Consider the following 23392-nt stretch of genomic DNA (forward strand, 5'->3'; position numbering starts at 1 on the left):
TTAACGAAAAACAGTGACCAATGAAAGGCGAGATCAGCTGGCGCAAGGCGGCCGAGCCAATGAGTGGAATTTGGTTTCGACCGCTCAGCCGCCTTGCGCCAGTCGAGCTCGCCTCTCATTGGTCACTGTTTTTCATTAATAACTTGTAAACAAAGCCGCGGATAGCATTCTCGCTAAGAAAGAAGTTACTTCAAATGACCTCAGGAATCACCTCTTCTCAGGTGTTAATATAATTATGAGACACTCTGTATAATTGGGCCAAGCAATCTAAATTTTCTGGGGGATATTAGAGAGATTAGTTTACTAGACAATGTCTAAAAAGTTATTTTCAAACATTGCAATTTGTTCGCATGATAAAAGAATTAAAAACTGCTGTTTTTTAAATTTTTTCATCTAAGTCTATAACGAAAATTTAAAAAAATGCATTGCGCCGATCTCGGTAACATATATGCGTGCTAAAAATTTCAGTACATCGTTAAATCTTCTCTTGTTTACACACTAATACTATTTCTACAAATTTCTTGAATAGAATAACAAAAAATACATGATTCATTTGAATATTAAATGAAAATGAAGGGGTTATGACATTACAGGTGTATATCTTTATATGATCTTGAAACTAAAGAAGTAACTAAAAAAAACACTGTCTAATAATTTCATTGATCACTTTCAACCGTGCTATTTAAATGGAGACTTCAGATTATTATGTAGAATGTAAGATAAGCGATACTGTCTCACTATTAACATTTCAATGGCCGCACGTCTACGCGGTCAGAGATCGCTAGAGACCGGCAATATTTATGTAAATTCATGAAATAATTCAATATGTGCGAACATATTCATGAAACAAGAAAAAAGTAAAAACAACAATAATCATTTAATAATCATTTAATACAACAAATTTAATATTTTTCCTTTGTGTGATAATTGTTGAAGCAGTCACCTACATAATTATTAAATCATCACACAGATATTGTGTGAGTGGCCATTAAAATATTAATATTTACAAATATTCACGTAATTTAAAGTTATTAATAACTCACTAACGTGCCTGCCTGTTATAATACCAGTCAATTTAACGCCGAGAGTTTCAAATTTCTTCGAACAAAGCGACAGCGTCCAAGCGAGTAATCAAATAACAATGAAGTTAAATTGAAATTTTACTTTCTGCTTAACAACGAACCTATTCTGATCGGAGTAATAAATTCCCGTCTATTTCGAGAATTCTTGAGAAATCGCGAACCGGAACAATCATTCACACTCTTTCGATGGCAGAGACCCACTATTGTAATAAGTAAAAATGCTTCCAACGCGTCAGTAACGGTGGTCGTTAACGGAAAAGGTAAAAAGAAAACCAAAGCGAAAGTATTCATCTTAATTAAATTCCTCGCACGTCCAGTTACAGCGGTTCGCCGAGTTTAATATTACTCGAAAAATGTCGATTTATTTGAGTGACGTATCGCGCGCAATTCCTCTTTTCTGTCACAGCTACCACGCGAAGGCATGTCTACATGCAACACATGGTATGTAACATGTAACATTTTCGCAGGATTTTAACTGCCCGACGCGGAAGCTCCGTGTCTCAGAGCATAAATTTAGTGGCAGCTTTAATCTGTTATACTGGGTGTACCGCTTGAAATTTTTATACCTTTACCTTCCTTGTAAACTACATGTTGTATCGGAAAATGTTTCGAACGAAAGTTGTTCGATTTAAAAAGGTGCATACGCGGTTACAATTCATTTTTTGCTATCTTCCTTGTTTGTCGAAATTTGTATGTTTATCGAATCATGCCATCAGAAAGTCTGCTAAATACAGAATAAAAAATTATTAAGGTACAAGGTTTCCGAAGTTATAATCTTTATCAAGATATTCTTCAGTTGAATTTTAATGCAAGAATGATTAAAAATGTCGACCATTAGGATCAATGGAAGAATGCAGGCGATTATGCAATGCGAGTGATCATGTGTAAGAGTATCATATTTAATCGAGTGAGCTTCATATGTTGATAGAAAAGGCAAATAACAAAAAATTAATCGTTACCGTTACTGTAACAGCTTATATAACAGGTAGTGTACGAGAAAATTAATGTGGAAGAGTTAGATGACTCACCCTGTATATTGCTAGACGAATTTAGAGAATATTTAGAGAAACAGAGAGTTACATTTTTGGTATAATAAATCAAGTGCGTCGCTGAAAATTTTCTATGAAACATTTGCTATTTAACATTATCTTTCCTAAAGGATCGCATTTGAAGATTTTTACCTAAAAATCATTTCCAAGTTCGATCACTTCTTCTCAATTAATTTTTCAATTTTTCCTACGACTGTGAAATTAATTTGATGAAAATCCATAGATACAGTCGCTCACTGAAATATTCTGTCTTCATAGTTTCATTAATATTAAAATAAACAGTATAAAACTGGTCTTTTCTACCGGTAGAACAGGTTCGCATTGCATTTAACATTATTTTTAGCGATCATTTGTATGTATCTGTTTATATCAATTTGATTTTGTAATAATTAAAAGTTGATTAATAAATTGTGCAAAGGTGATTAAATTTAAACAAATAAATTTAAATTAATCTCTTAAAAGTTGCTTTTCTTCATCATAATCATCAATCAATTTATTAGAAATTGATTATGAACCGTTATTAGAAATAAATCAGTAATCATGATTACATTTGTTTATCTGTAATTATTAATCAGTAATTTGTCATCTCGGACGAATGATTAATCTCATGTCCAGAGTTGAGAGAGAGAGAGAGGGGTTCAAATGAAAAAAGTCTCTCATTGAGGCGTAAAATACAAGCAGATTTTCTAAAAACTATCAGGAATTAATATTATATACCATAATGCCAAATTTTTCAATTAATCGTAATCAAGAACAGTAATCATTACATGATTAATGATTACAATGTTAACAATGGCCAACGATTACATTTACTTTGATTAGTTAAGTTATTCATTAATCATGATTATTTGATTACTTATGTTATTCATTAATCATGATTACTTGATTACTTAGCAATCGTAATCATTAATCATAAACATGGCTTCACGTTATTCGTAATCGTTAATAATTAATCAGATTACTTTTTGCTGAACTCTGGGTCTATTGCATTGAAAAAAACGTAATAGTCTTTTTAATTTAAATGTCAGTCATTTATTAATTTCATAGCCTAGTTTATGTATAATGCAGGAAATAAATTTTTCGGTTCACGTACTAATATTGAATAAGTATGAAAAGCTAAAGATCACTGTCAAATTAACGTTGAAATTTCCATTTACATTGAACGAACAACAATATGTTACAGTTCGAAATTGTTAGTTTCTCTACTGACAGGTTTGTGTTGTTTAAATAAACTCGTGGCAAGTGTTATGCACATTATTAAGTTCCATTTATAGTACGGTATATGTACATGTGACACATTAATTAAAAGTTTTGTACCTTTCATCGGCAGAACTGGACGATGGAATTCCTTTTGTCAATTTAAAACGAATTCAATATTTCTCGAAGAAACTATTACCATTAGCAGTAGCTTAAATCTTGTTCAGGAATGCGCTATTGAATTTATTTAATTGTCGGTAGAGTGCGGGGGGAAATCAATTTTGTGTAAACGGCTCACAGTTCCAATTGCGAACGTCATCGTTAAATTTAGCGCGTTAAGTGTAATGTATTTAAAACGCTGATTCTCGTTACAAAACCATTCGCGTACCATTTAGGCATCGTCAGACATATTTCAGTTGGTGCGTCTCAAATATTTCGTCCGATGTATTTTCTCAACTATGCCATCCTATATTTCTTAAAATTTTGGACACGTTTATGAGCGCATATTCATTACCTCATCGCAGCAGAATCTCGATGGACACTATTTTTACCAAACCGGTCAAAAGACACCTTTGAAAATGTTAAGTTGACGCTATTTTTATCGAACTGGTCAACCGATATCTTTCAAAATTTTAATTTGACGGTATTTTTACTAAAGAGGTCAAAAGACGCCTTTTATATTTTTAATTCGACACCGTCTTTATCAAAGAAGTCAGACACCTTTCAAATTTCCGATTTGATCATGAGACACCTTTTAAAGTTTTAATTTGACACTGTCTTTATTAAAAAATTCAAAAGAAATCTTTCAAAATTTTTATTTGACGTCATTTCTACCAAGGGATACCAGAAGACATTTTTAAAAATTTTAATTGAACACTATCTTCACTAAAAGAATTAAGAGACACATTTGAAATTTTTAATTTGACATTGTCTTTATTAAAAGATTCAAAGGACATCTTTCAAAATTTTTATTCGACACCATTTTTACCAAGGGATGCCAAAAACTACCATTTAAATGTTTAGTTTAACACTATCATTACTACAAGGATCAAGAGACACATATAAAATTTTAAATTCGCTACTATCTTTACTAAAAAGATTAAGAGACGCCTATTAAATTTTTAATTTGTCACTATCTCTATTAAAAATTTCAGAAAAAATTCCCAGGTTTTATTTGACACCATTTTTACCAAGGGATGCCAAAAGACACTTTTTAAAATTTCAAGTTGACATTATTTTCGTCAAAGGCGTCACACACACGCACACACACACACACACACACACACACACACACAAGACTCCCCCTTTAAAACTACAATTTGTCATTATCTATGACAAACAGGTCAAAAGACACTTTTTAAATTTTTAATTTAACACTATTTCTATTAAAGCGATCAAAATACACTTTTAAAAATTTAGAAGTAAAAATAGTGTCAATTTTACTAAATTCGTCTTTTAAACTTGAGATGTAACACCGTTTTTACCAATGGCCTCCTTGCGCCAGCCGAGTTCACTGGCCAGTGTTTTTCGTTAATAGCCGCGGATTGCATCTGCGCTAAGGAAAAAGTTACTTCAAATGATCTCAGGAACCCCTCATTTCTCGGAAATAACATAATTTTGGGACAGCCTGTTTAGAGTAGAATTATAAATAACAAAGTAATAAGATAGTAACGTATGCAAAGAGTACAACTAAAAACGTAAAATGATCCTCACATTGTACATAAAAATGGACAATTTGAGAAGAGGAGGTACGATTATTCGAGATTTGCGGCTCGTTTTTGTAATTGTTGACAGTCGGTAACTATAAAAACGAGTCGCAAGGCTCGAATAATCGTATCTTCTCTTCCAAAATTGTCCATTTTCATGTATAATCTGAGGGTCAATCAGGGAAAATTTTCTGTAAGTAGTTATTTGAATCTGTATGTTGCACATCTTATTTTACATGTAGTCTTATCACAGAGGATGATCGAAACTCTGATAACCAAGAGCTCGGGTAAATGAAACGCTTACTCGAACGAACCACTTCATGTAACTAGAATATCGAAAAATATTCGATACGTATTTTTGTAGCGATCCATTTCGTACGTAAACAACCTCGAAAGCTGGAGATGAAATTTCATGAAATCTTTCGATAACCAATAGAGGTAGAAAAAAGCGTTGAATATTAAAATTGTTTACCTTTTTATACGATACATGGTGACGTAAATGAAACGCTTAAATCTGCAAAGATGGATTAATACCAATTTTAACACAACTACTATGTTTTTTAAAAACTTCAGACACCGACGAATAAAATATCAAACAAACTTATATACATAAAAAAGATTATCAGTATTCTGGCTAGGGCCGTGACACACCGTGGTATCTTTCTCTAAAAAATTGACAATAGTTGATAACTTTATACGTGTTTTATAAAAATGGGTGATCTGATGTTTTTGAGATTCCCGAATTAGAATATGTTATGAAAAATGCAAAATTCAAAATGAAAAATCAGATACTACTGACATATATTGATTTACTACTAACGTGTGCCGATTTAACTTTTTTTGCGAATATCAATAATTTTTCGATATATAATTGGAATATAACATTTAATATGACAATCTTAATTAAATATTAAATAATAATATTATATATATACATATATATATATATATATATATATATATATATATATATATATATAATATTATTATTTAATATTTTATATTTATTTATATATATTTATATATATAAATAAATATATTAACTACGTCATGTCAACTGTTGTATCCAATCGATGAAGATTTTATACATCAATAATAGTATATATTATTATTGTATGTATATTATAGTAAATAATATATATCAATATCTTAAGAATGGATAAAATCTTTTTCGATTGGATACAATAGTTGACATCTTATTTTAAAAACAAATTGAAACCAGAGTTCGGCATTATTCGAATTGATCGAATAAATATTTATCTAAGCTAATTATCCAAATGAATTCCTTTCAGTCGAATATTCTATTTGAATAATTCATTATTCCACCATAAATTATTCTATCTATTATTCGAATAATTCGAAAACGTAATATGGAAGCAATAGATCAATAAACTATGAAAAACACTTTATATTATGTCATATATGTATACAATCAGTACGAATTCCTGTATGATTAAATTCTTATTCGAATAAAATCTTTTCCGAATGAATTCTTATTCAGATAAATTTTTATCTAGAATTTTTATGCGATTAAATATTTATTCGCTAGAGTAGAATAAATTTTTATTTAGTCCCGTTTAGTGACGAGTAAAATTTTATCCATTAGTCTTTATCTTTTATCGGTCATCCGAATAAAATTTTCATCAACTCTTATTAAAACGTCTTTAAAAACATTGACAAATTTTGATCACGATTAAATCGACTAAGGATGCGGAGATTTAAGCTTCTCCTTTACAATTACCTAACTTGATGTACGACTTCTTCTAATCGTTTTATGAAACAGAAACGAGGAACCAATTCGGTCGCGTAGAGCCCTCGTGAAAGTGTTACTATAAAGTAGAGTACACCTTTCATTCGAAGCTCAATATAGTGACTAAAAAAGACCGTACGTCAGAATTTAAGGGATCATTGTAATGGGGAAAATTCAATTTTGAAATCTACATTAGGATCAGTCATGAACAAAATTTTCCACAGTATTTATAGACATTTCAATTCGCAATATTTTCCGGAAAATGTTTCCAGGAAACATGATTTCCATATCATTAGTTTCCCACCTGTTATATTATGTAACAATATGATACAGAAAAATGAATAATGCACAGCATAAGTAGAAGCTTAAAGTTTTCAAATGTATCCCTGCCCGTTGTTGTACAACATGTTTTAACAAAATTATAACAATTCCAATACTGACAACTTGTCAAAAATCGGAAATACGATACACGAATAGTTTTTACACTGATTTTAATTATTGGACTGCGAATCTTTATGCAAAATAAAAATTTTCTGCATTAATTGTTACAAACAGTAGAATAAAAATATGTTCCTTTTCCCAATAGTTTTAATATATTAACTATAATGTAACAATATTTTTAAATTCTTCTGATGTTTTCGAGGTTCCGCATTTTATCCAACTTCTTCGGCCATAAATGCATAAAGATTCACCGTCTAGTAATTATCAATGAACATTAACATTATTTTTAGCCATTTCGATTCGCAATCTGAAAATTTATACGGTTTTTCTCGAACGCTTAACGTTTGAGCATACAGAATATAAGGTAAGTGTGTCAATTACCGTGTCACACCCTGTTAATGTGCCCTTGCAATAATTTTACTTATTTATAAAAACAACACTATTTAATTAAATGTTTTTTTGCTTCGATCTTGTCATAAACATTTAAACAACATGTTGCAAATAAAGATAAAGAAAATGCAAAATGATGCTTTCATACGAGAAATTCTCGTATAAATTACAGAGAAACAATAATATAATTAACTTCTTAGATATTTTTTTGTTTAATTATTATTCCTTTCCTTTCTGAATAATATCATAAGTATTGAAACATATGTGTATAATAAATTATGCTAAATAATTTAGTACGGAATATTTCACGTTTTCACATTTTTGTTATAAGTTTATTTACCTAGAACTGATCATAGTAATCGAAGTATAGTAATTAGATCACTGTATAAAAATTGACACAGATTAACTACATCAGTGTACATGAACACGTAGTATTTAGGAAAGGCCCTGTAATTGACACACAGAAATTAATTTTTCATCCTTTCAAGGATACAATATCTCGCTCAAAAATTGTTTTGTATATTTTGTTAAATATTTTGTGTTATTCATATATTTTTATTATGGAAGAATGAGTACTTATACAGAAGACGTAAACACATAATTGAAATGTTTCAAGCAGTGAGATGTAGGTAAAAGAGGCTACTTAATTTGACGAAAACTTTAGGCGTCACCTTATTCTAGACTTAGTAATGAGGGTAGAATCGGTCGCATATCATAAACATACTCAAACATTGATTAGTCACGGTTGTACTGATAACATTGAATTATGCCCGCATTATGCATGCATCATATATGGTAACGTATGCATGTTCTCTTATCCTGGAACTCACCTCACATCTCACTGCATTTGCAGATGTCACACTTGCGAAAATTTGCAAAAACTTGACAAAAAAGTGTCAACAGTTCGTATAAATTATATTCCAAGAGACTCGTAAACATCAAACATAGAAATTTCGCGAGTGTACTCCGCATTAACTTACTGTGTATTATAAATAGACTGCAGATTTATGCATTTATGCCACAAATGGATAGGTTAAAAAAACAATGGAGGTATTAAAAGAATTTTATGACGTTTATGTACTACTTTCAACTCCCTGAAATTACTAGGGGAAGAAAAAAGTATCTACTTGACTCGTGTTCGTTAAAATGGATGAAGATAATTTTTATTTCGCATAAAAGCCTACACTCTAATTATAAGACGTTCTTCAGTTAAATCCTCAGAAATTAAAAAGTAGATGCGCATTTTTCCATAGATATTATACGTAGAACAATCTGGGTCTAAAATGACCCATGCACGACTGTACGTAACTTTTTTGACAATGGTAGTAAGGATGTTAAATATTGTAATGAAACGTATTAAAAATATATAATTATACAAATTATAATTTTATGCAAATTTATACAAATTTAATTCCATTGTTTTCTATATGAATTTAATATCTTTTATATAATTGTATACACACACTTTATTTTCTATATAATTATATACAAAATAAGCATTTTTATAAAATTTTACATAAAATTAATTCCATTATAAATTTATATGTATATGAAATTAATATTTTTATACAATTCTATATAAATTTTATTTTCTATATAATTGTGGACAAAATGAACACAATTTCACGAAATCTTATATTTTAATCATCTCATGGATTATATGAATTTTATATTATTTGGATTATTACATATAAATCATATTCTCTATACGATTGTATACAAATCATTTCCATATCAGTTTTATAAAATTTTCATAATAAAAGTAAATAAAAACATACAAGAAACAGAAGTTGCCTCGTTCCGTTAAGGAAATTATTAACACTCGTTTCATATTACTTTATAAGGGTAACAATAGTATATTTATTCCGATTTGTAATGTAGTACGTTAATAACTCCAATTATCAAACACATCGAATAAGTATCTCATAATCTGAATAATCGTAAATGAAAAAATCCTAGCGTTAATGACGACGAAGTATTATTCAACGTTGCTGCGAAAGAAGTCGCCTTCCAAGGAGTTAATGCTGAAAAATATCGTGTGTCCAATTTAGAAAGCCACCCTTTCTATCTCGAAAAGAAAGGAGAAGAATGGCTAAAGCGAATAATAATACGTATAATAATTCCATAGTAACGATACCATGCACTTTTTGTTCGAAACGTTTACGCATTCGCTCGACAATTTACGAGTCACTTTAGACCCACCCTGTACGTTTACACCCTGACAGAACTGGAACTGGGTGAATTTTCACCCGAGGAGCATACGAGGGTTAATACCCGCGCACTGAATATTCATTAGGGTCATTACGAATGCCATTAATGGACTTCCGGTAGGTAACGCGTTAAGCAAATAGAAAAAATAAAAGCAGAGGCGACAAACGTTGATTATTGACTCACCGAAACTCTTCGTCTGTATCCTTTTGTACATCTCCCCGCTGATCTTCCCATGGATCATCTTGAGCGTCGCTACCTGGTAATACTTCCAAAAGTTCCTCTCGCTCTCCGTCGACTCCTGAGAGCTCCTCCGTTCTTTAACGATACTTTCCGGGACCGCGTCCTCGTCGTCCTTGCCGTCCGGCCTTCTCCACACGTGGCTCTCCTCGAGGTCGCCGATGTAAATCCAGTCGCTGCTCGTGTACGGCTCCACGTAGCTGTCCTCGTCTTCCCGACCTGTTATTTTCAAGGCAGAAGCAGGATGTCGGGCGTGAAATGTTTAAACGTGATCTTCTGCTAAATTTGACAGTCCGATGGAGCTTGTAAAATGAAGAATGAACGTATTTAGAGAAGGGAACCGTTTATGAGTAGACTACGCACGTTCCCGTGAACGGATGGGGTGCACTTAGCTGAAACGAATTCGTTACACTGTCCAACAAATTCTACCTTTTTTTCTGACGTTCCTTTCACGAGCTACTGCTTGCAGCGCGCCTCGCCCAAAATAGTGGCCGAAATAATGATAGACATTGAATCCCAAGGAGGCATTTCAGCATAACAAGTTTACAGCTATGATAAACAATACGCGGTCGCTGATGAATTACAAGATTGCATCAGGTAGTGTTACTACCTGAGGAGAGCTCCCCAGGAGTAAAGCTCACTTTTTCATGAGATTTGGTACAGTGATAGAGCTTGTAACGCTGAATCCAATGATATCCGGTTTCAGGGCCAGGCGGCTTATGGTTTTTGAGATATTTGTTGTTAAGGTTGTTAATAAAAGGCCGAAAGACGCGCGGGATTACGGCGCGCGGCACCATGCGGCAGGAGGTGGGGGTGGGGGGTGAAGCACCGTGCGACAAGAGGTGGGGGCGTGAGGCACCGTGTAGCAGGAGGTGGGGGGTGCGTCGCGCGTCGCGTTCTGACAGACCAGATCGGGTCTCCCATCGTTCCCCACTCCGTAATATTTGTGGTACTGTGTTGGTACCGGTACCAGGACAGAAATATTAGGGAATGGAGAATCCGGCCTACCTGAATGTAGCACGGCGGCTTGTCCCCATCCCCTACCGCACAGTGCTTCGCGCTGTAATCCAGTGCGTCTTTCTGGCCTTTTATTAAAGACTTTAACATTAAATGTCTCAAAAACTATAAGCCATCTACCCCTAAAATTGGGTATCATTGGATTCAGCTTTATAAGGTCTATCGCTGTACCAAATCTCATCAATAAGTGAGCGTCACCCCTGGGAACCTCTCCTTGTTAGATCGGTTCAGAAACGCTGCAGAAATTAACGAACTCGATGTTGCGAAGGATATTTGGAGTCATTGAAAACAATGGAGGACCAACTAAATATTAAGTTTTCTTTGTAATTAATTAATTTCTAATTGCATTTATCACAATTTCCTAAAATAAGTATACAGCAATATTAAGTGAACCATTTTGCTCAAAATCTCCAAATTTTTGTAATATCGATGTTATAATCATATTAATACAAATTAAATGATTTAAATAACTATGTGTTTGACTAAATACATCGTTACGAATCTTTCTAATAACAAAAAAAAGAAACAGAGATGTTAATGCTATATCACAAAAATGAGATGAACCTATCACTATATCGGCCACTGTAGAAATTCAAAAACAGCATTGCTATTTATCCTCATTTTTTCAAACGACCGTCACTTTTTTGGGAAATGAGAAAACAAAGGGACATTATTATAGAGGTTGCAGAGCTTGGTCTATGACTTTGAATCGTAAGTGATTGCTTATTGATCTATATATGTATATATATATCAAATTTCGTAGTGTACGTTGCTGATAGTGCATTCAGACTAGAAACCATTTTACGTAAGTCGAAGATATAATCATTGACAAATGCATAAGGACACTGTTTGAAACAGAATAACTTTTGTAAAATAAAACTAAACGCGTTGAATCTTTTTGAGATATCAAAAGCAACTTTGCATTGCGTCAGAGGGAAGACACATGGCAAACTAACTGTGACAAAGAAGATTTGTATTAAATTTGTATTCAACAAAGAATCCTTGTTGATGCTAGCCTAATGATATTGACACGTTATCGAATATTCTTAGATACTAAAAGTCGATTTTCTGTCGATACATTTTTAGATGTATGCTGATTCGGCATTGTTTATTCCTCCCAGTAAGTCTTGAACCACAACACCCTGTATGTATAACAATTTGAGACGATTACTTTCGGAATCATTTTTTTTATTCTACAACAGCGACAATCAAATATATTTTGACTCATAGTATTTGAATCGCGACTCAATTAGTCCATTTTTTTTATCACTGAACTAAATAAATAGGTGACCAAATAAAAAGACTAATGGTTATTCCACGCCATATCGATCACTTTTCTCCCTCGATATCTGGATTTTGATCAAATTAAAATATGATGTATTCCATGTGATGTGGGAGGAGCGGGGAGTCAAGTAATCATTTTGCTAATTTCAAGTTTGTTTAAAAAATACAGGGCACATTTTTTGCGCATTTTTGCGAAAATTAGTAGTACTTAGAAATTTTGATCTCAGAAACTATTAATCGCATCGAAATAAATTTTCTGTAGTTTTACTTGAAAAGGATTCACCTTTCTAAATCAATTTTTATCTGATCGAAAAATTGTTTTTACAATATTGAAAATTATAAACAAATTCTTCTTTTTAAAATAAAGACTTATGGTCGCGTTTTTAAGAATTCGACTTGGACTTTTCCCTATAAACCTATGTTTTCCGTGGTGTGGTGCGACGCATATCAAAGTCACAGTGAAGCGTTGAATTTAGCGGTGCGCCCTATCGTAGGTAAACGAACCGCGCCTTCCGCTATGTAACAGTCATCAAACCGAACCACTGCAACCCATATTATTCCAATAAAAACTAAAAACACAATTGGCAAGTTTCACAGCCACGAGGATAGTGTTCACGCCGGAATTTTGCTAAACCGCTCTTGGTCAATGGCACGTTTTTTTTACAATGATCACAGCTATCAGTATTAACACGTTGAACGCCCAGCGTGAATCGGTATAGTTTCTCCCGGCGCCACGAAGCAAAAGAAAATTTACAAAAGACTATAACGTATTGTCCTGAGTTTCCAGAGTCACCCCAATTATATGTTTTAACGAATTCCATCGTAACTAATAAAATGTTATAATATTTTAAAAACAAATATAAATATAAGTATAATTTGTTAGTATATTTTATATTTTATTATTTTATTTTATTATTAGTATAAGTATATTTTTAATGTTTGTTTTTGTTTACTTTATACTTTATTGTTACCCTATATTGTCTATACTCATCATAGTTGTGTTACAAATAAAATTACTATAAATTACCTCCAAAATCCTGCTTTAATTGGACGAAGACTGCGAAAACATAGCCGTCACCCAGATATGGGTGACGTGGCGTTCAACGTGTTAACGTGTTCTTTCATTTAGTGTCTGTAAAAAAAGTGTCATTGTTCAATAGAAACCGCGGAGAGGTGAGATTTTCTTCCGTCAGGGAGTAGGGGTAAGGATGGAACTAGAAGGGTGACAAGGGTAGAATCAGTTTAAACGACGGGGCTAAGAGTTACGAGTAAAGAAGCGACCGAAACTATTACATTACGTTGAACAAAGTGCCATCTTTATCAAAGGAACAAGATTTGCATAAAATCATTTTGTGTGATATTGGTGTGAAGCTATGGAAACTTCTAGTGCCGGTGACAGTTGAGCCGTTTATTTTGAAAGCGGCATAAGTCACTTTGTTTTTAAGTCGAGATATTTAAGGGTTTGCGTTTTAACACGTTTAATAATATGGATGCTAACTTTCGAGAAGATTTACTTGTATTTGTTATCTCAGGATACTGATATTTTTCTCAGTATAAATAATTTCGTATAAACATTAAAAAATCACCACTTTTCATTACGGTAAAGTGACTTAGCCACTTTCAAAATAAATAGTTTAGAAAAATGACTGACATATATTAATTTTGTCCGACGTATTTTATTGAAGTGATGTTTTGAAAGGACAGTGATTTACTAAAATTGTTGAATAAGTTACATATATAATAATAATTTATAGCATGAACATATTTAATATAAAGGTATGATTTAAGTATTTTTTATTTTAATATTCATAAAATACAAAAATAATTAGTACATTTTGAAACATAAGTATAAGTAATTTATATGAAAATACATCAGTTCACTTTAATTTTCGTCATCAATAGGAGTGATTAAGAAAATCGTGTTTTGTTTCAAATTTTTAAAATAACTGTGGTATATTGGGGGTATATAATTAAGCAAGCCCATCATGTCTTTGTATTTTGCTGAAGAAACAGGACGAGATCCAGCGTATAACGGATCCATTTTTCTATTATATTATTATATTATTATTATCACTATAATATAATTTACAAAACTGCACTATTCTTTCGCACTTATAAAAATAAGTCCAGTGATCACAACTTTTTCAAAAATACTGAAAATAATTCAAAACAATACTTCACACACACTTATCACACGTTTCTATTTCTTTTACACTAAGCCCCGCAATTAATTTCCTGAGTACAGCGACTTACGCCACTTTCAAAATAAACATGTTTGTTATACCGTTAATTAGCAAAACTTCTCTCGAACAAATCTCAATAGTTCTCAACTTATTGATTGCAAATTTTTTTAAAATGAAAAGATACCGTTCAATTGTAATTAGTGTTACCATTAACTCGATTTTTTTGAAAAAGTGACTTATGCCACTTTCAAAATAAACGGCTCAGTTAATGCTGCAAAGCGAGCTTGTAATCCAGCAATATGATTTTCCTGTTCTCCCTGACTTACATAATCGAAATTAATGTGTGCAAAGGACGTTTTTGTCCATTCAGATATAGCTCGGAGTATAAGTATTTGATTCTCTAATGACCTTCGTAAGCGTGGGCACATTACACTTCCTTACAAACTCATAACCCTTAACAACCCAGTTATTTAAACTGATCCTATCTTTGTCATCATTATTTGCTCCATCCTTATCCTCTCCTTATGGAATAAGCCCACTATTTTCCCGCGGTTTCCATTAAACAATGGCACTTTTTCATGGATACTAAACGAAAGAACCCGTTAGTCCTGATAAATGTGATTATTTGAAAAAAAGTGTCACTGGCCAAGAGTGGGTTAGTAATATTCTTCTGCGGATATAAATGATGCTATTTTGATGGCTGTGAAACTTGCTGAGTGCGTTTTTATACGTCATTACAATAACATGGGTTGATGGTGTTTTGGTTCGCTAACCGTCATAGCGGAACTCGCGGTCCGTTTACCTGCGACGGAGCGCACCACCACCTTTGGCGTTACACTGTGAGTTTAATGAGCGTCGCACCATCCTACAGGAAACATGTGCTTATAGAGAAAAATCCAAAGAATACGATAGTATTTTTTCGGAATTTTTGAAAACGCGACTTGGAACCCACATTTAAGAAATAAGAATTTCTTTGTAATTTTCAATGTTGTAAAAACAACTTTTTCGATTAGATCAAAATTGATATGAAAGAGTGAATCCTTCCCAAATAAAGCTAATGAAAGTACATCTTGATAAGGTCAATGGTTTTCGAGATAAAAATTTCTAAGTATAATTCATTTTTGCAAAAATGGGCAAAAATCGTAAATTACAGGATCCCGTATATTTTAAACAAATTCGAAATTAGCGAAATGATGACGTATTCCCTCCTCCCCTAATATCAGATGGACTTCATCATATTTCAGTTTGATCAAAGTCCCAGACATTGGGGGGAGGGAGTGATTGATTTGGCGTGGGATGACCCTAACAGGTCTACGTTAAATATCCTTAAACGCAGATTTTTAAAAAATAATCATTGTAGCTGAGAATGATCCTATGCACCGTCAATTCTATACACAGGGTGTCCCCAAAATAGGTGATCAAACTTGAATATCGTATACTGCACTCCCTAAGGATGAGAAAAGGTAATATAAACATAAATCCGGATACTGTTCGTTATTGAGATAATTGCAAATTATAGTAAGGTAATTAATAGTACCGACAGATAATGCTATCGATAATATCGCAACGCTAAAACATTTGATTATCACGGCATGTGACAAAATTCGAAATGCACCAGGACTTTTTCAACGTATCCGGAAAGAGAAATCAGAGAATACAGGGAAATCATTTCCAGTAAATTTCTTTAAATATGTTACAAGTCTTAAAAATTTAATAGCGCAAACAAAAAGTATTTACAGTGAATTTTCCCTAATTGACGCTTAGATTATGCACAAAAATGGACAATTTAGGAAGAGGAGATACGATTATTCGAGCCCTGCGACTCGTTTTTATAGTTACCGATTGTCGACAATAATCAAATATACAGGGTGTCCTAAAATTATGCTGTTTCCGGGAAATAAGAATTTACTGTATCTCGAAAACAAAGAGTTTCCGAACCTATGTTTATATGACTTCTTTTCATCTTTAAGGAGTGCAGAATACGATAGCAAAGTTTGGTTACCTATTTCGAGGACACTCAGTATAGAGTTGCGAGAAACGTTCGTTTTCCGACAAACAAGACCCCCGCTTTTATGAAAAGAAAGAACGAGTCAATTTTGACTCGCGAATCGCACGATGGTTAAAAAACCAAAGCCTGTAGTCGACCGCGGAATGAACAAGACTAATTAAAACGGCAATATTTCATCTTTTCGTGTACCGGTTGCGAGTAACGCTAATTCACAACGTAAACGGAACCAAGAAATTTCCGCAAAAGAAGATGAGAAGTAACAGAAACGCGCGAGCGAAACTTTCCCAAGCGACACAGTAGGTAGCTGCCCTCAATTTTTCAATCCTGCCTTGTTACGTAACTTTTTACAAGAGCGACGGTTGCCCACCTTTATTATCCTCGTTCCGCAATACTTGGTACATCCATTTCATCGTATAACGCGCTTCCTGGTAGATATGAAAGTAGTTAATGAAGTTTATGCAGCAGAACTTCTTAAACGGGCTTTTTATGACGCGCGGCATACAAGTCCTTATTAGAATGTGTTTTATGCGAGTTGCGGGAAACAGAGGGAATAGTTCTTCGCGAAACTTTCGAGATGAAGATCTTCCAAGTAGAGGGTATAGACGGTTAACCCTTATGTCAATAACCAAAATTCTCGACGTTGTTCTATGACCCAAGTACCCGCGGCGTATCTTTGATGCGATGGCGAGCTGCTATATTACGTTACTGTTTTATATAACTTTTATATAGTTATGTAAACATTCATTTTTATTTATTTCATATTTATTACCGCAATAAAATATTGTTTTTATTCATTGTTTGGGGAACCCTGCTATAAGGGTACCCGGGTTATTGAAAAGACCTGTATCAAACATTATCGTTCGGTTTCAGTACTTTTCTGATAACAAAATTGTAGACTCGAAACAGGTACCGATAGAAAATGTACTGAATAACGACGATCTAATCGAGTATTGAAATATTTTTTCGGGAAGAAAAAATATTATTTTCAGGAAGATATGCAAAAGGTATTCGATTGTTGAACAACCATATCTGAAACATTACCGTTTAATTTTAGTACTTTCTGATAACAAAATTGTAGACTCGAAACAGATACTGATAGGAAATGTGCCAAATAACGATGATCTGAACGGATATTGAAATATTTTACCGGGAAGAAAGAACATTATTTTGAGGAGCATATGCAAAAGGATACCCGATTATTAACATAAGGGTTAAGGGAGATTAGGCTGATTTAAACGGCTGATGGATAGATAAGGGGTGTCTTCGATTTGGCGGTTTTCGATCGATTCTCCTTATTTAAATGCTCACAATAATTGTCTAAAAAATGTGACCTGTTGTGGTTGTTGATGTACATTTTTGAGAATCCTTTCCGATTTTTATGTTGACAATCCTAAATGCAAAAAATGAAAATCCCCAAGAAATTCGAAAAATTGCAGATATTTTATGGAAGTTGGAAGTGTATGATGACTATGTTTTGGCGGCAGAAAGATGTCAGCGTTACAGTGATCAGAACATTTTTTCATATTTTTCCTATGCGCTGTAATTGAGAAAAATAAAAACCAATTTTTATCCCAGGCGTAAAACCAAGTTTATCGCCTGAAAAAACAACTCGCGTTGACGACAACTCGTATTCCTTATATTTTTCGTTTCAGAAAGATGTAATGCGAAACGTTTCAACGTTGTTCTATGCACACAATCGAAAAATTAACAATTTTGCAGATATTGTAACAGTGCCTTTTATATGCTACATAATTATACTGATTATTTTATTAAAAAGTAGAATAAGTACGAAGTTCGTCAAGTAATAGATTGCTGAAGGTAAGAATAGAGTAAAAATAAGTTTGGTGTTCACCAATGTTGAAGTTTTCATATGTTTTACAAACTTCAAAATGTCATGAAGATCCGCTGTTGATTTGTTGCAGTTCATGAAACTTATACTCATTTTCATCAAAATGACAGTTTGTCTAATAGCTAATATCAAATCTTAAAAACCAATCGCCGGCTTCAAAATTCATTGGTTTCCAAATTAAGGTTAACTAGCAAGTCAATCTGCAAAATACGAATTTGGAAACTTCAGAAATAAACATTTCGTGCGATTAACGTCAGAAGCTTCCTCTTATGTTTTCAATTTTTTCCTTTTCTGGAGTTTCTAATTATTAGACGATAGCTACCTTTACACGTATTAAAAATTTCTTCAATCTTTGTACCCCTAACTACGAAAGATACAATAAATATAATAATACAATAAATACAATACATATATATATATATATATATATATATATATATATATTATATATATAAGTATTATATACTATATATACTTATATATGGTATATAATATATATAAGTATTATATATAATATAAGTACAATAAATACAATAAATATATATAATATAAGTGCTTCAGCAGAACAATGTGAAGGATTTTTAAAATTTATGATTTCTAAAACTTTATATATTCAGAAAAAATCTGCAGCGTATAATATGTATTACTAAAAAATGAGGAATAACACCAGCCGGTAAATTCGGGTGTCCGATAGACAGAAGAGATATGAAATATTTTTGGTTAAACTATATATATGCAATTTCATCAAAATATGAGATTGTCAAATAGGAGGTTGACTGACAGCAATAGGTGATGATTCGTATTCGTAACGCGAATTTTGGCCCAATCTGCATTTCAAATAAATGGGAAATTTTTATTGCATATTGGTAAAAACCAGAGCTTGAAACGACTCCGAAAATAGTAGTCCATAACAGTTATACAGGGTGTCCCAAAAATGTCTCGCAATCCGGAAATGGGGGTTCCTGAGATCATCTGAAGTAACTTTTCCTTAGCGAAAATGCAATCCGCGACTTCGTTTACAAGTCTCGTGCCAGCCTAGCCCCCCCTCTCACTTGTTACTATTTTTCGTTAATAATTCACAAACAAAGCCGCGGATTGCATTTTCGCTAAGGAAAAAGTTACTTCAAATAGCCTCAGGAACCCCCTATTTACGGGTTGCCAGACATTTTTGGGACACCCTGTACATAGTAGTTTATCTAAATGTTTCCACCTGAATATTTCTTGCAATAGTGACGTTAAAATTTTCTTATATCGAATTCAACTGGTATCAAGAGACGAATGCGATTTAAAAAAAACATTATTTTCAAGGTCACCTTTTTTCGGAGCTGTAGTGGATGCTACATGCTCGCCACACAATAGAAACTCTAGTGCGAAAGTTTCACTAGAGAACCTAGCGGACCGAATCGATTTTTATTGTGGCTACACAGAATCTCTTTCTTTATAATAATAAATTATTATTATAAATTATTATTGTCAGAATTGAACATTTAAGATTGCAGGAGTACGAGGAATTCGGTCCACCTCTCCTTATACAATGGCCCACTATGATAAATCCTGTATCTGATTTGTTTGAGACCGAACAGAAAACGTGAATTGAATTGTAAGGTAGAATTTGTCAGGACAATTTTTCAGAACAGAATCAGCATAGTATAATATTCCAAATAACGCCACGATTGTGTTAACCCCTTGCACCACATTTCCTATCGTAACTATATTAATTAGTACCCCTTTGTCACAAATAAATTCGTTCACGATAAAGATAATTTACATCTTTTGTATGACAATTTTTACTTCGATGTATACTCTGATTGATAACAGAGGGGTAGAATTTAATTTCTATTTAAAACATATAAACAATATCCAGATTTAACGGATCATGTTCGAAATCACTATAACGAATCGATATTATAGAGCAAGGAGTTAAAGTACCCAAATACTATAAATTCTCTCAAATTGTCCCTCAGCTTGTAAACAAAAATGGACAATTTGCAAAGAGGAGATACGATTATTCGAGGCTCGTGGCTCGTTTTTACAGTCGCTGATTGCTAACAACTGTGAAAACGAGCCTCGAATAATCTCATTTCTTCTTCCCAAATTGGCTACCTTTGTTTAAAAGCCGACGGACAATTGGAGAGAACTTACTGTAAATCGTTAATGCAAAAGACTGACCTGTGAGTATTTCCAAACTGACGTCCGTGCTCCTCGCGTGAAGCCTCTTTCTGCCCATTGCGCTCTCATCGATGGACCCTCTGCTCCCATGCCTCGTGGCGGCCCTCTCCTCGGATTTCGCTCTGACGTCCGATCTGCCCGCGCTGCTGCGCCGATGCCTCCTGTCGCCACGGTCCTCCGATCGGTACTTCTTGTCGAACTTCTTGTAGAGCCTGTGCCCGGGCACGTACTTCGGGGTGGCCCTGTGCCCTTCCGGGGAGTCCGCGAAACCTGCCGGCGGTCGAACGATCTCTTCCGAGACCTCGGGGTGGAGCAACATGACGGCACGCACGATAGAGAAAAGAGGTAGATAGACCGACAGATAGAGAGACAAATCGATCTCAACTCTAGGCATTGTTTTTCATTAATGGTCTACTGGGATTCTAGACGCGTAATTTCATGTATAATTTAGCTCCTCCACTACCGATGTCGTCAACTTCATCGGGACTGACACCGCAGATGTTTCGAATACGTCCGTACTCGTCTTCGTTTTTACTCTTCGCTAGGTTTTACTATCGTATGTCATTTTTCAGCAAGCTTTTGAGATTCATTGTCAAAGGATAGTTAGCTAACCGATGCTTCTCGATCAGATAGAAGACGTACGTTCCTGGAGGAAAAGATAGTAATACGTGCGCAGTGATCAGTTTGCCGCAGATAGATTCAAACTCGTCCAAATTTTACGTAGTATGATCTGTTCAGTGAATGAACACTTGAGCTGCGCGCTTGTTAAAAATAATTGCTGTTCAATTTCTTAAATCTTATTTTCTCTAGCGAAATGTTTTTACTACATGCAGTAAATACTCCTCAATTGTTCAACAGCTTGTAATAAAGAACGGACAATTTGGAAAGACGAGATACGATTATTCCAGCCTCGCGGTTCATTTTTATAGTCGTCAACGATTGTCAACAACTGTATAAACGAGTCACGAAGTTCGAATACTTGTATCTCCGCTTCCCGAATTGTCCATTTTTGTTTAGAAGCTGAGGGACAATTGCGGGAGAATTTACTGTATCACGGAAATCTCCTACTTGTTTAATTACTCACATTTAAATCCTTCGTCTTACGGAAATGACCAAAAGTGTAAATTATAGTAACTTCTGTTAAACTGCAGAATTAAAAATTCTATTTTATTCGTATTTTGTAGTCGGATATACATTTGGCGCGCACAAATATTCAAGAAAATGGATTAAGAATTAAATGGAAAACTGAAAAAAAACATACATATTTTTTAAACATATAAACACATTGAAAATCACGTTGCGCAGTTGAATTCTTTACTAAAAAATACACAAGTTTGCAATGTGAACCATCCTTCTAGCTCTAGTAGTTTCCGAGATATTCGATCAAATATGATTCCTATGTTAATAAATTATTGTATTGATGAATTATGTTTATATATATAATAAACCATAATACAGTAATTTCTTCCGGAAATTCCAAATTTCGGGTTGCTGTGAATTTCCCTGCGCTAGTCCTACGCCTATATAATTTATTGCTACGTCTATGATAAGAGTCGACGGATTCGTTCAAACGTGTGATGCGTCTTCCCAGAAGACAATACAAAATGGTTTGTTTGAGTATGAATCAGATAAGAAAAATCGCAGAGCTACAAGATACGTGATGACCGTCGAATCGTGACATGTTGCCTCCGAATTGTCTTCGAATCATGGCATGTTGCCTTTGAATTGTCTTCGAATTGTGGCATGTGGCCTCCGAATTGCCTTCGAATTGCCTCCGAATCGTGACATATGGTCTCTGAATTGGCTTCGAATCGTGGCAGAAAATTAGAAATAAAAAAGTTAAGTCATCGCTTTTATTCTAGCATTACTATGTATTCATATCAATGTACACCAGCATGCTAACCGCTGTCGTTTTCTGCCGACTGCCCTGAGTTTCTATAAAAACGAGCCGCGAGGCTCGAAGAATCGCAACTTAGTATTCTCAGATCTGCCACTTTCAATTCCGATCTCCGAACATTTCTGGGAGAAATTACTGTATTTATACACCGTTTAGGGTAGTGGAGCCGGTTACTGCGAGGTGAACAATTGCTCTGCGTTTGGTTTGTTTTCGGGTATAATTAACTTCACATTCGTTGAATCAGGCATATTAAATTTGTTCATTCTTTCGCTTTGTTTATATCTTAATAAAAAGATGTAATATTACTCGATAAATATAAATATATATATAATATATAAATATGTAATATTATTCATCGAATAAGACATGTACAAATATTTTTATTTGAAAAATAAACGAAACAAAAGAATAGAACAAAATTTAATGTAATAATATGACTTATTTGATAAATATAAAGTTAATTATGCCTGACAACAAACTAGAGGCACAACACAATTTGTTGCCCCACAGTAACCGGTTCTACTACTCTATTTGTGAAGATATGAGCAATCTTTCATCTGTGTGCACATTCAATTTCATTTGTATTTGTATTTATCGAATAAGATATGTTAAATTCTTTTATTTTTTCGTTATGTTTCTCTTTTAATAGAAAATGTAATATGTCTTATTTGATGAATATAAAGTTAATTGTGCTCCAAAACAAACCAAAAACACAGCGATTAATCACCACACAGTAACTGGATCCGCTACCCTATTGCATGGCTTTCGTATATTTATTGTAATCTGCACTGTTTATGAGAATAATATGCTTTTGCACATAATTTAAATAAAGGTTGACATTTAATTTATTATTTAATAAGTTACTATTTATTAATAGTAGTATTTATTAATAGTTTAATTATTTACTATTTATTGAGGAAAG

The 23392-nt window shown here is 33.5% G+C and overlaps 1 protein-coding gene across 4 annotated transcripts in view; it reads right to left on the minus strand.

Annotated features, from left to right (window-relative positions):
• LOC117217425 (uncharacterized) overlaps positions 1–23392 on the minus strand; it is a 367343-nt gene that overhangs the window by 115185 nt on the left and 228766 nt on the right. For 3 of the 4 annotated variants that reach the window (XM_033465133.2, XM_033465059.2, XM_033465211.2), the window contains 2 exons: positions 20574–20874; positions 10010–10282 (listed from right to left, as the gene is read on the minus strand). In XM_033465133.2, the coding sequence (XP_033321024.2) occupies positions 10010–10282; positions 20574–20874 (574 nt within the window). Of the gene's footprint in view, positions 1–9447; positions 9640–10009; positions 10283–20573; positions 20875–23392 lie in introns of those variants that run through there. The other variant, XM_033465290.2, reaches the window with a different exon arrangement.

This window comes from Megalopta genalis, chromosome 4, assembly GCF_051020955.1.
Source record: "Megalopta genalis isolate 19385.01 chromosome 4, iyMegGena1_principal, whole genome shotgun sequence".
Classification (NCBI taxonomy): Eukaryota; Metazoa; Arthropoda; class Insecta; order Hymenoptera; family Halictidae; genus Megalopta; species Megalopta genalis.